The sequence below is a fragment of the Danio aesculapii genome, chromosome 1 (genome assembly GCF_903798145.1).
Source record: "Danio aesculapii chromosome 1, fDanAes4.1, whole genome shotgun sequence".
In the NCBI taxonomy this organism is placed as follows: domain Eukaryota; kingdom Metazoa; phylum Chordata; class Actinopteri; order Cypriniformes; family Danionidae; genus Danio; species Danio aesculapii.
Genome location: NC_079435.1, coordinates 10,851,789 through 10,866,121, shown reverse-complemented (window position 1 = coordinate 10,866,121; position 14,333 = coordinate 10,851,789). Strand labels below are relative to the sequence as shown.

Genomic DNA, 14,333 nt, shown 5'->3' with positions numbered 1-14,333 from the left:
CAGATGTAGTTCAGTCAGACATGTAATAAAAAATTAAAGCTCGAATATTTAGTCTCAGCTGTGTAATTACATGATGAGCATCAACCATCAGGACCGGAACAATCCTGACCTCTTTCCTCCCGGAGCAGCTGACATTATTATTGGTGATGAACAAAAGCCAAAACCTAAAAACAGTGAAGAATGACTGCAGCACTTGGAATTAAAAGTATATATATAAAAGTGTATTCAAAAATACCCAGTACAGTGCCAACAACTGTCTTTGATTGACACTGAAAAAAAAAAAGAGATGAGACGGCAGTGTTTCAGAAAAATGCCAGTGCTTTACAGCCTAATTATACGATGACATGTAAAGAATTCCATATAATCCCCTCAGCTGTGCTTGGCTTTCTCACTCCAAAATAAAACACGGAGACGAAGTTTGCTTTTCAACAAAACACATTAACAGTTATTATGCCCCGCTGGCTTGCAGAAAAATCAAACATTTATGATGCAAACTTCACAGCTTTTGAACTGTTGGTCCACAGCAGAGTTTATAGGTTTGCAACAGAGGACAACATTAAAGAGATCATATTTTACAGTTATTATTTTATGTTTGCCCTGAAGACTGCGTATAATGATAGTCAAGGATTCTTGCATTAAAAACAGTCGCAGGATACTCTCGTTTTCTCTAAACCTTTTACTTTCATCCCTTTAAGTGTTTATTTTTCTAAACACTGTAATCAGGAAATGCATTATGTACATTAATAAAGGTACAAGACATATAGGAGAAAGAAATCCAATGCCATGAAGCACGGTGAAAAATACAACCAAATTAAAGTAATGAAATAACAAACAATTTATTTACAGTTTTTGGTTTTATCTATTGAAGCAATGCAAATATACTTAAATATTGAAGTATTTTGTGAGAGTACGGAATCTTGGGATTTATCTCTAATGCACAGAGATGAGTATGGCAAAAACATACATACTTGATTAATAACCTCAAAGATCACAAGTTTTAAAAGGCTTATCAGTTATTGTTATCTTTTTTCTTAGGTATTGTTTGATTGGCCACAATGTTTTCTAATGAGATTACAACGATACTTTTTAAACTTAATTTTAAGTTTATCTATGTATGTAGGACTCTTATTTTGTCACTATAGAGCGCTCAGTTAATAAAATGACATCTCATTTATTTTATCATCATCAAAAAGTTCATCATCAGACCTCAAAAATCAGGAAAAACAGATTATAAATGTATTCACACCACCAAAGAGGTCTGTTTAACTGCATCTTTTTTTAAATCAGTTTAACGTGTTTATTGTGAAATTTGCCATGTATATTGGGTAATGAGGCAACAAACATCATGTAAACTGCGGAGTATAAGTGTTTAAGGCACATTTATGCACTATGTCATACCTAGCACTTACTGTAATTTTTCTGGTGTAAAAGAGTGCCAATAAACATCTGAAACTCCCTTTCCTTCTAGCTAAAATAAACCTACCACTTCAGTTCAAAAGATAAGGAATCTACTCCTTTTTCTAAAATATTTTTTGGTCAATAAAGTATTATTACTTCTGTATTTTATTTAATGTGTGTGAGCTGCAAAGCATCAGAGAAGAGCTCATTAATATTCATAACCATTCCAAATATGGTCAAAACTGAGCTTTTCATTGTATGGGGTAATTTGTGTGGTTTTTAATGAGTATATAAATCCTTTTCTGTAAAATATTTGCACTTACCTAAGAGATATACCTATGTCGATATCAGAGAAGAGCTCATTAATATTCATAACCATTCCAAATATGGTCAAAACTGAGCTTTTTATTCAAGGGTTAATTTGTGTGGTTTTTAATGAGTATGTAAATCCTTTTCTGGAAAATATTTGCACTTATCAAAGAGACATACCTACTATGTCGATATAAAAGAACAATTTAACATATTAAATCAATGCACACTATGGCAAAAGAGGTATAAGGTCTGTTAAACAGTATTTTTTTAGCAGTTTGATGTGTATATTGTGAGATTTAGCATGTTTGTTAATAATGAGGCAACAACAACATTTAAACTGCTGAGTGTAAGTGTTCAATGCACATGTATGGACCATGTCCTATCACTTACTGTAGCTCATACTGTCATTTTTCCAGATTGAAAGAACGCCAATAAACTTTAAAAACTCCTTTTCCTTCTAGCTAAAATAAACTTCTCTACCAATTCAGCTGAAAAGATTGTCATTTAACAAGGGGTCTACTCCTTTTGTTAAAAATATTTTTTGGCCAACAAAGTATGATTATTTTATATTTCAGTGTCATGCTATGTGTGCGCGTGAGCTGTAAAGCATCAGAGAAGAGCTCATTAATATTCATAACCATTTCAAATATGGTCAAAACTGAGCTTTTCATTCTTGGGGTAATTCATGTGGTTATAAATGAGCATTCAAATCTTTTTATATTTGCACTAACCTATGAGACATACCTACTATGTCGATATCCGAGAACAATTTAACATTTTGAATCAATGCATACTATGGCAAAAGAGGTATAAAGTCTGTTAAACAGTATTTATTTTTTCAGTTTAACATGTTTATGGTGAATTTTAATGAGGTAACAAACACAAGTAAACTGTTCAGTATGTGTTTAATGCACATTTATACATCGTGTCATATCACTTAGCTCTTACTGTCATTTTTCTGGACAGAAAAAATACCAATAAACTTTAAAAGCTCCCTTTCCTTCTAGCTAAAATAAACCTTTCCACCAATTCAGCTGAATAGACTGTTATTTAACACACAGAGTCTACTCCTTTTGTTAAATATTTTTTGGCCAACAAAGTATGATTATTTTAGATTTCAGAGTGTCATGCTATGTGTGCGCGTGAGCTGCAAAGCATCAGAGAAGAGCTCATTAATATTCATAACCATTCCAAATATGGTCAAAACCGAGCTTTTCATTCTAGGGGTAATTTAAATGAGCATATAATATTTGCACTTACTTAAGAGACATACCTACTATGTGGATATCAGAGTACATTTTAACATATTGAATCAATATACTCTACGGCACCTTTAAAAACAACCACAAACAGAATAGAAGCTCACCTTAATAAAATGGTAATTCAACAAGAAAAACAAAGGCATGAGACTGGAGTGTGCATTGTTAGACACACATTCAGCAAACAGCAGATCTATCTTGACGTCTGAAAGAATTTTTTCCAATGCTTGATGGCCCCTTAATGGATTCCTGACTGGCCGCAGGAACAGCAGGTAAGCAGATTCTCATTTACAGAGACCCCCGCTGAAAATTAGCATCTTATTAAATTGATTTGATCCAGGGAGAGCGAATGCGGCTCAGTGTCACTTCACTCCTAAATGGATTAGCGCTTTAATGAGTTTATTTGTTCTGGGCAAAGATGCCCATCTGCCTCATATCATCTCCGTGACAGTGATGTTACAGTGAAGAGCAAACGCAGGCGCTGCTGACAAAATGGAGATCAAAGGAGACGAATGCTAATCGTGCTTAAAAAAATAAATTACAATTATGTCCTGGTAGAAAATCCACAGTTCAGATTCCACACATCAGTAAAGTATCAATGAGTAAACATCAGCAAGTAAACATGCTAATGAAGTTCGCAGGAGCTCTAAACAAGTCGCTTCAAATTTTGCAGTCGATTTATTCATTCATTCATTCATTCATTTTCCTTCGGCTTATTTCAGAGGTCGCCACAGCGGAATGAACTGCCAACTATTCTTCTATAGTTGCCAACTGCCAACCAAACTTCTATTTTTTTCTATTTAAAAATATATATATATATATATATTTATTATCTGTTTTTTGTCCTGTCTCTGTTATCCTGTTGCACTGTAGAAGCTCTGTCACGAAAACAAATTCCTCATATGTGTGAACATACCTGGCAATAAAGCTCTTTCTGATTCTGATTCTGATTCTATTACAGCATATGTACACAGCGGATGTCCTTCCAGCTACAACCCAGTATTGGGAAACACTCACAGACTCTCATTCACACACTCTCATGCACTACAGACAATTTTAGTTCAATAGTCAATTCACCTATAACGCATGTGTTTGGACTGTGGGGGAAACCAGAGCACCCGGAGGAAACCCACACCAACAAGGGGAGAACATGCAAACTCCACACAGAAATACCAACTGGCCCAACCAGGACTCAAACCATCGACCTTTTTGCTGTGAGGTGACAGTGCTAAAAATAGCCACTGTGCCACCCTGCAGTCGATTTATTAGACTAAAATTTCTGTGATTTTACAACCTTGTGGCTTAATGCAATATTAAAGATATATTTCGTGACATTTTGCCGCCTGCTCTTATGAGTTACACGAATCGCTGTCCTACACACCACCTGGGAGATCTGTGGCTCTGGAAACAACAAGACGACAAATGTCAACCTATGTTCAAATATATAAGTAAAAATGTCTTCAGCAAGGTTTTCTGTCATATACACGATACAACTTTAAGTGTTTAACCAGCTAAACCTTGATAATGTGATTCAAATGAAATAGTGTCATCTCAAATGCACACAACTAAGCTAGATTTAGGGACGATTCACCCAAAAAATGAACAGGTTCTCACCATTTTAATTACATACACTCAAAAAATGACTTTGCTGCTCCTTCATGTTGCCCCAACACAAACGTGTTTTGTGGAACATCTCTGAACAATGTTTTAAACCAACAGCCTTTGAGATCCATAGTAATATTGAAGTCAATGAGTTTACTCTTTAAATTATCTTCAATTGTGTTCAACAGTAGTTCAAACGAGTTATGTAACAAGTAAACAATGACAGAATTGTCATTTTTGGGTGAACTGTCGCTTTAAAGTTGATCTATTTTTCAAAATATCAAAATGTAGGCCTATTGCATATTTTAACAGCACCAGAGAGCTCAATGTTTGAACTCTTGTTGTGAAAATTAGGATAAAAAAATTGCATTATTGTTATTATGGGCAATAAACTTTGAGTGAAATGTGAAGATATATGGGTGCCACGGTGGCTCAGTGGTTAGCACTATTGCCTCACAGCAAGAAGGTCACTGCTTCAGACCAGTTGGCATTTCAGTGTGGAGTTTGCATGATCTCCCCGTGTTGGCGTGGGTTTCCTCCGGGTGCTTCGGTTTCCCCCACAGTTCAAAGACATGCTATAGGTGAATTGGGTAAACAAAATTGGACGTAGTGTATGAGGGTGTGTGTGTGTGTGAATGTGAGTGTTTATGGGTGTTTACCAGTACTAGGTTGCAGCTGGAAGGGCATCCGCTGTGTAAAACATATGCCAGAATAGTTGGCGGTTCATTCCGCTGTGGTAACCCATGATAAATAAAGAGACTAGGCCGAAGGAAAATGAATGAATGAAGGTGAAGGTATTTTAAGATTGAAAAAATGACACGCATCACCTTTAAATCCCAATTTGGCTATTTAGCTTTGTGGGTGTTATCCCACCTCATTGCCATGGATTAAGCGCTAAGCTCTTTTTCATTGTTTCTCATCGCGGTTTCTCTGCACTAATCATTTGTGGCGGATTCGTTTTATGTGAAGGTCTGGTTTACATAGGGTTTACATGTACAACAAAGTGCAAATTAAAGAGATAGTCCACATAAAATGGAAATTCTGCCATTATTTACTCATCCTCCATTGCTTTCAAACATTATTCTGCTGAACACAAAAGATATTCATGTAAAAAACAGCCATTGACTTCCAGTATTTTTATTCTTACTATTGACATAGGTGTTGTTTTCACCAACATTCTTCAGAAAATCTTGTTTTGTGTTTAACAGAAAAAAAAAATCCTTAAATGATTAAAAAATGTTTAGAACTCATTTTTTTTTGGGTGAGCTATCCCTTTAATGCAATGCACAAATAAGCAGATGTATAAATGAACGTATAAAACTGCATGCAATATATCTATAAACATGGATGGTTAATAATATTACAATATTGATCGGTAATAAATAAAGATTTACAGTATTATGTGATAAAATACAATAATATGCAAATCTCCAGCCTACATGTATGTTATGTTTTAACACATAATTATTCTAAGCACATCAATACACCCACAAACTGCTCATGCACACTCTGTTGGATTGCACATGTGATTGTAAATCTTAGCTCTGAGTGTTTCAGCTATAGATATTTTACTGTTTCTGCATCACCAAGTAGAAATACTCCTTATAGAGAGCTATCTGTAATCAAATTTCACATTACTAGATTCAAACGTCACAACATATCGACAACGATTTGACACAGGATTCAAAATAAATCATGCATATTATAAGCAATCATCAATCATTACAATATCTAGTGAAAAAAACATACAAGTGATTGGGCATCATGTGTGGGATAATTTCATTTGCATGCCGATTGTTTTGCCGTAGATCATTTCAATAAACGAAAACACTTAGCGGATTGAAAAACACTTCAGCTGCAAGTGAAACGCTTGATTATTTGAGCTGATCTTTTTAATATGCCACCCCAGGTGTTCGCGCTAACAGCACCTGTCCAAGTTAAGCACGCAATACAAATCATCCCTCTGCATGACAGTCGTCTGTCATTACCTCCAAAAAGCCAGCTGATACTTTTAATCACTTCAATCTAGCGATGCTGATAGAAACATCATCTGTTGTGAAAATAAATAAATAAATATTCCAGCAAAGTATGGTTTGTGGGGTTTGAAGGAAAAGTTTGCACTAATCTGTATCGAAAATAAAATAAAATAAAATAAAATAAAATAAAATAAAATAAATAAATAAATAAATAAATAAATAAATAAATAAATAAATAAATAAATAAATAAATAAATAAATAAATAAATAATGATGATGATGATGATGATGATGATGATGATGATGATGATGATGATGATGATAATAATAATAATAATAATAATAATAATGATAATCATAATCATAATAATAATAATAATAATAATAATAATAATAATAATAATAATAATAATGATAGTAGGCGTCATGGTGGTGCAGTCGTTAGCACAATCGCCTCACAGCAAGAAGGTTTCTGGTTTGAGCCTCGACTGGGTCAGTTGGCATTTCTGTGTGGAGTTTGCATGTTCTCCCCATGTTGGCGTGGGTTTCCTCCGGGTGCTCCGGTTTCCCCCACAAGTCCAAAGACATGTGATACAAGTGAATTGGGTAGGCTAAATTGCCTGTAGTGTATGTGTGTGAATGAGTGTGTGTGGATGTTTCCCAATGATGGGTTGCAGCTGGAAGGGTATCCGCTGGATAGGTTGGCGGTTCATTCCACTGTGGCGACCCCAGATTAATAAAGGGACTAAGCCAAAAAGAAAATGAATGAATAATAATAATAATAATAATAATAATAATGTTTATAAATATAACAGTGACCTCTCCCATATTAGTTCATAACGTTGCCAATGCATGATCACACCCAAAAAGGATGTGGAAAAATATTTGCGTACATACAGCCTAAGGGCTGCACGATATTGGAAAAATCTGACATAGCGATGTTTTGTTTTACATCGATATCTACAACTTCACTAGATTGCTCAATTTGGTATGAATTCAGGTACGGAAACTGAATAATCAAACATAAAATAGCACTTCAACAGTCTTTATTGTATAAATAATTCAATAAAATTTAACTTTCTTGACAATTTCATACAGTCACAGGCCTTAAAACACATGCAAATGATACATTTTTGCTCCATTATGGTAAAAAACATCATGTTCTGAACTGTGGCTCCACGCGCTACATTGCAGATCTTGTGATGTGACTATTGCAGATGCATACATTGCGAAACTATTAAAAATAGTTACTGTTAGAGGTGCACCAAATTTTTCGGCGACCAAAAATTTATCACGCGAAATCGATATTTCCAATATGAATAAATTCTCAAAATATGCACTAAAATAAAAGGCTATGGTGCCACAGTTCAAAACACAGGTTTCACTCTTACTACAGCATTAATCACGACACAGTCTGAATCGGCTTTCAAACCAGACACGAAAAGCACTGCGCTACAAAACCCATTCGTTTCAATGGCTTGCACCGCACAGGGGTGGTTTGTTACTGTGTCGACCAAAGCACTAGCTTTCATGCACCGTGAACAAAGATCAAACTGGCTTAATATTCTGCTCGGTGGATATTCCACTTCCCGTATACTCATCTATGGATGGAATGCACATGCTAATGGGAAAAGCATGGCAACACCAGCAAAATGACACCTTTCGACTTGTTCGCAGCCGATAAAATTTTACTATCAGTAAATTGTGGTTATTTTACTGGCTTGGTTTTTTTTAATGTGAATAAATTCAGTTTCTGGGTTACATTAAAAAAGTTGGAGTTATAAACTACTTAAATTATTTAACCAAATACTAAATAAATGTTAGAAAGCATTTCTAACACAAGAAGCATGCAGAATTTTTTGTTTCAGCCCAGATTTTTCTTTTCAATGCATCAGAATTCAGTCAGTATGCCTAAAATAATTTTAAACATGTTTGATTTATAACTTAGTTATAACTTAACTATACTTTACGTTAGTTATAACTTACTAACTTAACTAAGAATTTAGTTCACCGAGGCGTGCATTTGACTATATGTGCATTTGTATATTACACAAACAACTGAAAAAAACCAGACCCCCCTCCCCCCACGATAGTCAATGTATAATTCACACGCCGCATGAAACCACAACTCAAAGAGAAAATCGAAAAGATTCAATTGCACATTCCAGAGGGGATTGTTTTCCCTTTCCTCCCTGTCTTTTAATTACACCTTCTCCCTTTTCCCTTCCAAGGGCACACAATCCTCTGTTTAAGTCTGCCAGTTTTGGAAATGTGTGTTTTAAATCAGGGGTTATCTCTGACGCCAGTGTTCTTCTGATGAGACGACTTCAGACAGAATTTAGTCCCCCGGCTCCGTTTTATTTTCGCTACAGTGTTCTTAGGGCAGTAATTGAGATATTATCAGCTTTAAGGAAACCTCACATCCTAAATCACTATATCACTCAATATAAAAGCCCATTACTGACAATACAATGTTCAGCAGGCGACACTGACATCCAGAGCTCCTATTAAGCTGTTTTAAAAATGGCTATTTTTGCAGTGTGAATGTAGCAGGTCTGCAAAATCTCCCCTTGCAAAGTTTAATTGCATTGAATGCTTTGTTTCAATTGGCTTCAAATCTTAAAAGTGCACTATTTAAAAAGACTTCTTGGTGATAATAAAAAAGCACATTTTAATGACTGCTATTAACACTTTAGTGCACTTAAAATGCCATTTGTAATAATGTGCAATTACATTTTTACTTTAATTTACTTAAATCATTATGTTTTTGTAACTCTTTGAAGAAGCATACACTACCTGACAAAAGTCTTGTCGTCTATCCAGGTTTTAGGAACAACAAATAATAATAACTACTAGTTGATCATTTGGTATCAGAAGTGGCTTATATGAAAGGCAAAGGCCTCTAGATTACGCTTATTTTACCTAAAAAAAGTCTAGTCACTTAACAGAAATAATGTCCAGTATAGAATATAAAGTCATGGTGCAGTGGAAAAATAATTAATATTGTGTATGACTCCAATGAGCTTGAACGACTGCATTCATACATCTCTGCAATGACTCAAATAACTTATTAATAAAGTCATCTGGAATGGCAATGAAAGAGTTCTTGCAGGACTCACAGAGTTCATCAAGATTTTTTGGATTCATCTTTCATGCCTCCTTTATCTTACCCCAGACATGCTCAATAATGTTCATGTCTGGTGACTGGGCTGGCCAATCCTGGAGCACCTTGAGCTTCTTTGCTTTCAGGAACTTTGATGTGGAGGCTGAAGTATGAGAAGGAGCGCTATCCTTCTGAAGAATTTGCCCTCTCCTGTGGGTTGTAATGTAATGGCCTGCTCAAGTGTCTTGATACCTTAGGCTGTTGATGTTGCCATCCACTCTGCAGATCTGTCACACGTCCCCATACTGAATGTAACCCCAAACCATGATTTTTTTCCTTCTCCAAACTGATTTCTGTGAGAATCTCAGGTCCATGCAGGTTCCAATAGGTCTTCTGCAGTATTTGTAATGATTGGGATGATTCATCAGAAAAATCTACCTTCTGGCACTTTTCCAAATGATCAACTAGAAGTCAAGTTATTATTTACAACTGGTCTCAATGACAAGACTTTTGTCAGGTGGTGTACTTATGGTGATAAATACACTAAAGCAATTTCAATACGTTTCATTCGGACGAGCGTTCCATTCGAAGACGTCCCTCCAAAATGGGTAAACCCTTAGAAGGGATTAGGGTATAGGGATGAATCCTTCAGAAAGGAACGCAGAGTGTGACACCAAACAAAATCCCTGCGCAGAGGATCACAGGACCTGAAGTATCCATCAGTTGTACCTTTTGATCCTTCACTCGCTAAATTCCCTCTATCTCATTTCCTTTGATATACGTCATTGATTACATTAAAGAAATGTCCACTAGTGGCGGAAATGGAATGCCCTAAACCACTTGAGCACTTGGGAACGTCACTGTTGTGACGAGGAAGTGGAACGCACTTCAAAAAGGCAATGGGGATCCCATTGAGAAAAGGGAAGAGAACTTCACGAATGGTTGTCTAAAAGTGGACTTGATTTGACACTTCAATATGGCAGCTATGACTGTTTTCACAAAGAGGGTGATTTGTTTGGAACACACCACTTGTAAATGTATTTTAAACATATACAGCATGTAGTGTTGATACTACTGGTACACTTTTTATCAAAACTTACTCCAGTATCACTCAATAATTTGAAAGATCAGTCGATTCATCGGCGTATCGTTCGCATGTCAGCTCATAGACAGACCAGCTGATCTTTGCGGCTTTAAAATGCTCCAGTTTCCCTGTATCTGTGAACAGCAGTCAACTGACGACCTTCATGGCCAATCACAGTCATTTCTGTTGAGCACATGAACACAATGGCCAATCGTGGTGTTTAAGAACGAGCTCAACATCGCTTAAATGGTAGCAGGAAATGGACATTTTTTAAAATTACAGTATCGATTGGTACCAAAACTCAATATCGTGACAACACTACTCAACATTGAATGTGCCTGATCTGATTTACTGCTGCGGGTTTACATTACCGGTGTAAAAGCACTGTGGTTCAGGTCTGTTTGCAATCCATTTGGTGTTCACTGACAGTAAAAAACAATATTATGATTATGTGTCTTGGCAATAAAGCAATGTGCTTTAAAAGGTTTATTACTACTCTGCACATGGCCCACGAACATGGGTATTTTCAAAACTGCATGGTTTGGTGATTCGTCCACAACCATACATATTTTTGGGTCACTGAAACCAATACTTTTTAAAAACTCCAGTCAGGGTGAGATTGTCAAACATGCGATGGTCTGTGTAGTCGACAAAACCAGTTTTTGGCTTGTCTGTGTCGCCATTTCCCTTGTTTTCATAATGTGCATCTCTGCAATGGCTGACGCAAACAAAATACACCATGTTGTTAGCCAACCGGAACCAAAAATAACGCATTTTTGAGGCTTCTGATTGGCCAACATGACTTTACAGTTAAGAATATATCATCATCTGTGGCTTTTGGCATGCTCTTGACATAATTTTTATGTGTTTCATGTGAACGTCTTTTTTGAAAATGTTTATGTTTACATACATAGAGATTGTTTACATACATAGAGATTTGTTTACATTGTTTACATACATAGAGATTTCTATAGAGATTTTTTTTGTAGAATAGATAAAAGTTACCACGTTTAAATTGTGTTGCTTGATCTGACCAATCAAAAAGCTTGGTAGGCAGGGTTTAGAGATACTGTATACTTGTACCAACCAGTGGTGTAGTATTACCCACCCAACCCGCCCATTCTGTTTTATAATTTTACCTGAACGTTTCAGCGAGACATCATTCAGTTAGCTTCGAAAAACCCACAAAAGTTTCTCACAGCTGCTGTGGTCGTCAGGGTGCAGAGAATGGCGCAAAATTTAAACAAAAATGCACCAATTGCAACAAATTAGGATGAGAGTAAAAAAAAAATTGGTATACAGTTAAAGGGGTAGTCTAATCAGCAAAACAAGTGAGTATACCAAGGGTATACGCAATTATTGATCCTCAGAAGTCGTAATACCCAAACAGCTAGTGGAAAATAGTCCCACTAGTATAGCCCCGACTACACCACTGGTACCAACCATGTCAGACACTGAGAGTAAAGAGCTGGTGCTGCAATGTTTTGTAACTTTGGATGTATGTAAACCTGTGAAACTAAATCAGCAAGCTTTAAAATAGAACACTAAGGGCACTTTAAACAAGACAGGCTGATTCACACGCACTTCAGCTCTTACCTTGGTTGCATGTTTTTCCTGTATAACCTGGATGGCACTTGCATTTGTTGGGTCCCACGCATTCTCCATGCTTGCATCCGTGCTGACATAGCGCTGTAGGCAAAAAGATTATCAGTATCATTTTACACCAAATGTCAGAGTCTATACAGCACACATGAAAACATGTAACAAAACACAGCCTAAGAAAAAAAATCCACTGCTCTCGCTGTGGGAAATAATCGTCTGTTCAATTAGACCTTGAGAATACTGTAGTGAGAGGTGCACAAAAACATTATTTTGGAACGCCCGGCCCCCTACATCAATAATTCATTGTTTGCCTTGGTCATTTTAATGAACCTGGGATATGCAGAGTGTACGGTCCGGCTCACTTCTGCTTTATGACTCATTACATCTCACATTTGGATTGGGAGGAAGCCCAGCGCCGTGCGGCCCCTTAAGATCTCGTCTGGGAGAAGCATCTGAGGGTTGATATGGGGTCAATTCTAACTCAGACATCTTCAAAACAGAGGCAATTCCAAAAGGCAAAAGCTAAATCCCATCACTCCTCTCAATGTCGTCAAGAGGATTCAGTGCTTAAAAGCCTGGTGCTGCTATATAACAGCACGAGAAATCGATCTATATTGTGCTAGATTAGGATATGGTGGTGCAAATCAAATTAAAGAAGTAGTCTATGACAAAGAGAGCCAAATGGTTTATTCCTAGTGATATTTTAAGTGTTATTAGTATCATTTTAAATATTATTAGTGATATATGCATCTAAACACAATCTTTTATATACAGTATATGGGTCTTCAGTGCAAATAAGACCACCAAACTATTTCCTGTAGAAAAATAGTTTCCACTTTTATATTAAGTAGTCTTAACTAATATGTACACTGAAATTAATAATTTGCGACAATATACTTTTTGTTTAAATAGATGTTTTTACATTGTACTTATGACTGATTAAATACCTGCATGTAATTACTTCTGTAATTACATTTATAATTACACTTACACCTTAACCCACCCTTAAACCTACCCATACTACTAAACCTGTGCCTAAACCTACCCATATCTCACCTCAAAGGCACCAGAAGTGTTCTGCATTACATTATGAACACAGTAAGTATATTGTATTTGTTTTTTTATTTAAGTACTTTGTAGTTAAGGCTACTTAATAAAAAGTGGAACTACAGAGTCATTTGGCTTCAAATGTTTTATTGTAATTTAAAATAAATGCTGTTATTAATGCGTGTCTCACAGACACAGTACATCAAACTGATGAGATTAAACTCATTATCATAGTAACCACAATTACAGTTGAAGGCAAAATTCATTTCACAAGTGATGTTTAATGGAGCAAGGACATTTTTTGCAGCATCCTATTGTATTTTTCTATTGGAGTAAATCTTATTTCTTTAATTAATATATATATATATATATATATATATATATATATATATATATATATATATATATATATATATATATATATATATATATATATATATATATACACACAATTGAAGTCAGAATTATTAGCCCCCCTTTTAAGTTTTTTTCCCCTTTTTTAAATATTTCCTAAATGATGTTTAACAAAGCAAGGAAACTTTTACAGTATGTCTGATAATATTTTTTCTTCTGGAGAAAGTCTTATTTGTTTTATTTCTGCTAGAATAAAAGCAGTTTTTAATATTTTAAAAACCATTTAAAAAAATTATTAGCCCCTTTAAGCTATTTTTTTTTGACTGTCTACAGAACAAACCATCCTTATAAAATAACTTGCCTAATTACCCTAACCTGCCTAGTTAACCTAATCAACCTAGTTAAGCCTTTAAATGTCACTTTGGGCTGTATAGAAGTGTCTTGAAAAATATCTAGTCAAATATTATTTACTGTCATCAAGGCAAAGATAAAATAAATCAGTTATTAGAAATGAGTTATTAAAACTATTATGTTTAGAAATGTGTTGACAAAATCTTCTCTCCGTTAAACAGAAATTGGGGGGAAAAATAAACAGG

At 35.5% G+C, this 14,333-nt stretch overlaps 1 protein-coding gene across 5 annotated transcripts in view; it reads right to left on the bottom strand.

The window, feature by feature from the left end:
- npnta (nephronectin a) overlaps positions 1–14,333 on the bottom strand; it is a 115,567-nt gene that overhangs the window by 54,267 nt on the left and 46,967 nt on the right. For all 5 annotated transcript variants that reach the window (XM_056456571.1, XM_056456574.1, XM_056456573.1 and 2 more), the window contains one exon: positions 12,331–12,423. In XM_056456571.1, coding sequence (XP_056312546.1) covers positions 12,331–12,423 — 93 coding nt within the window. The remainder of the gene's footprint in view (positions 1–12,330; positions 12,424–14,333) is intronic.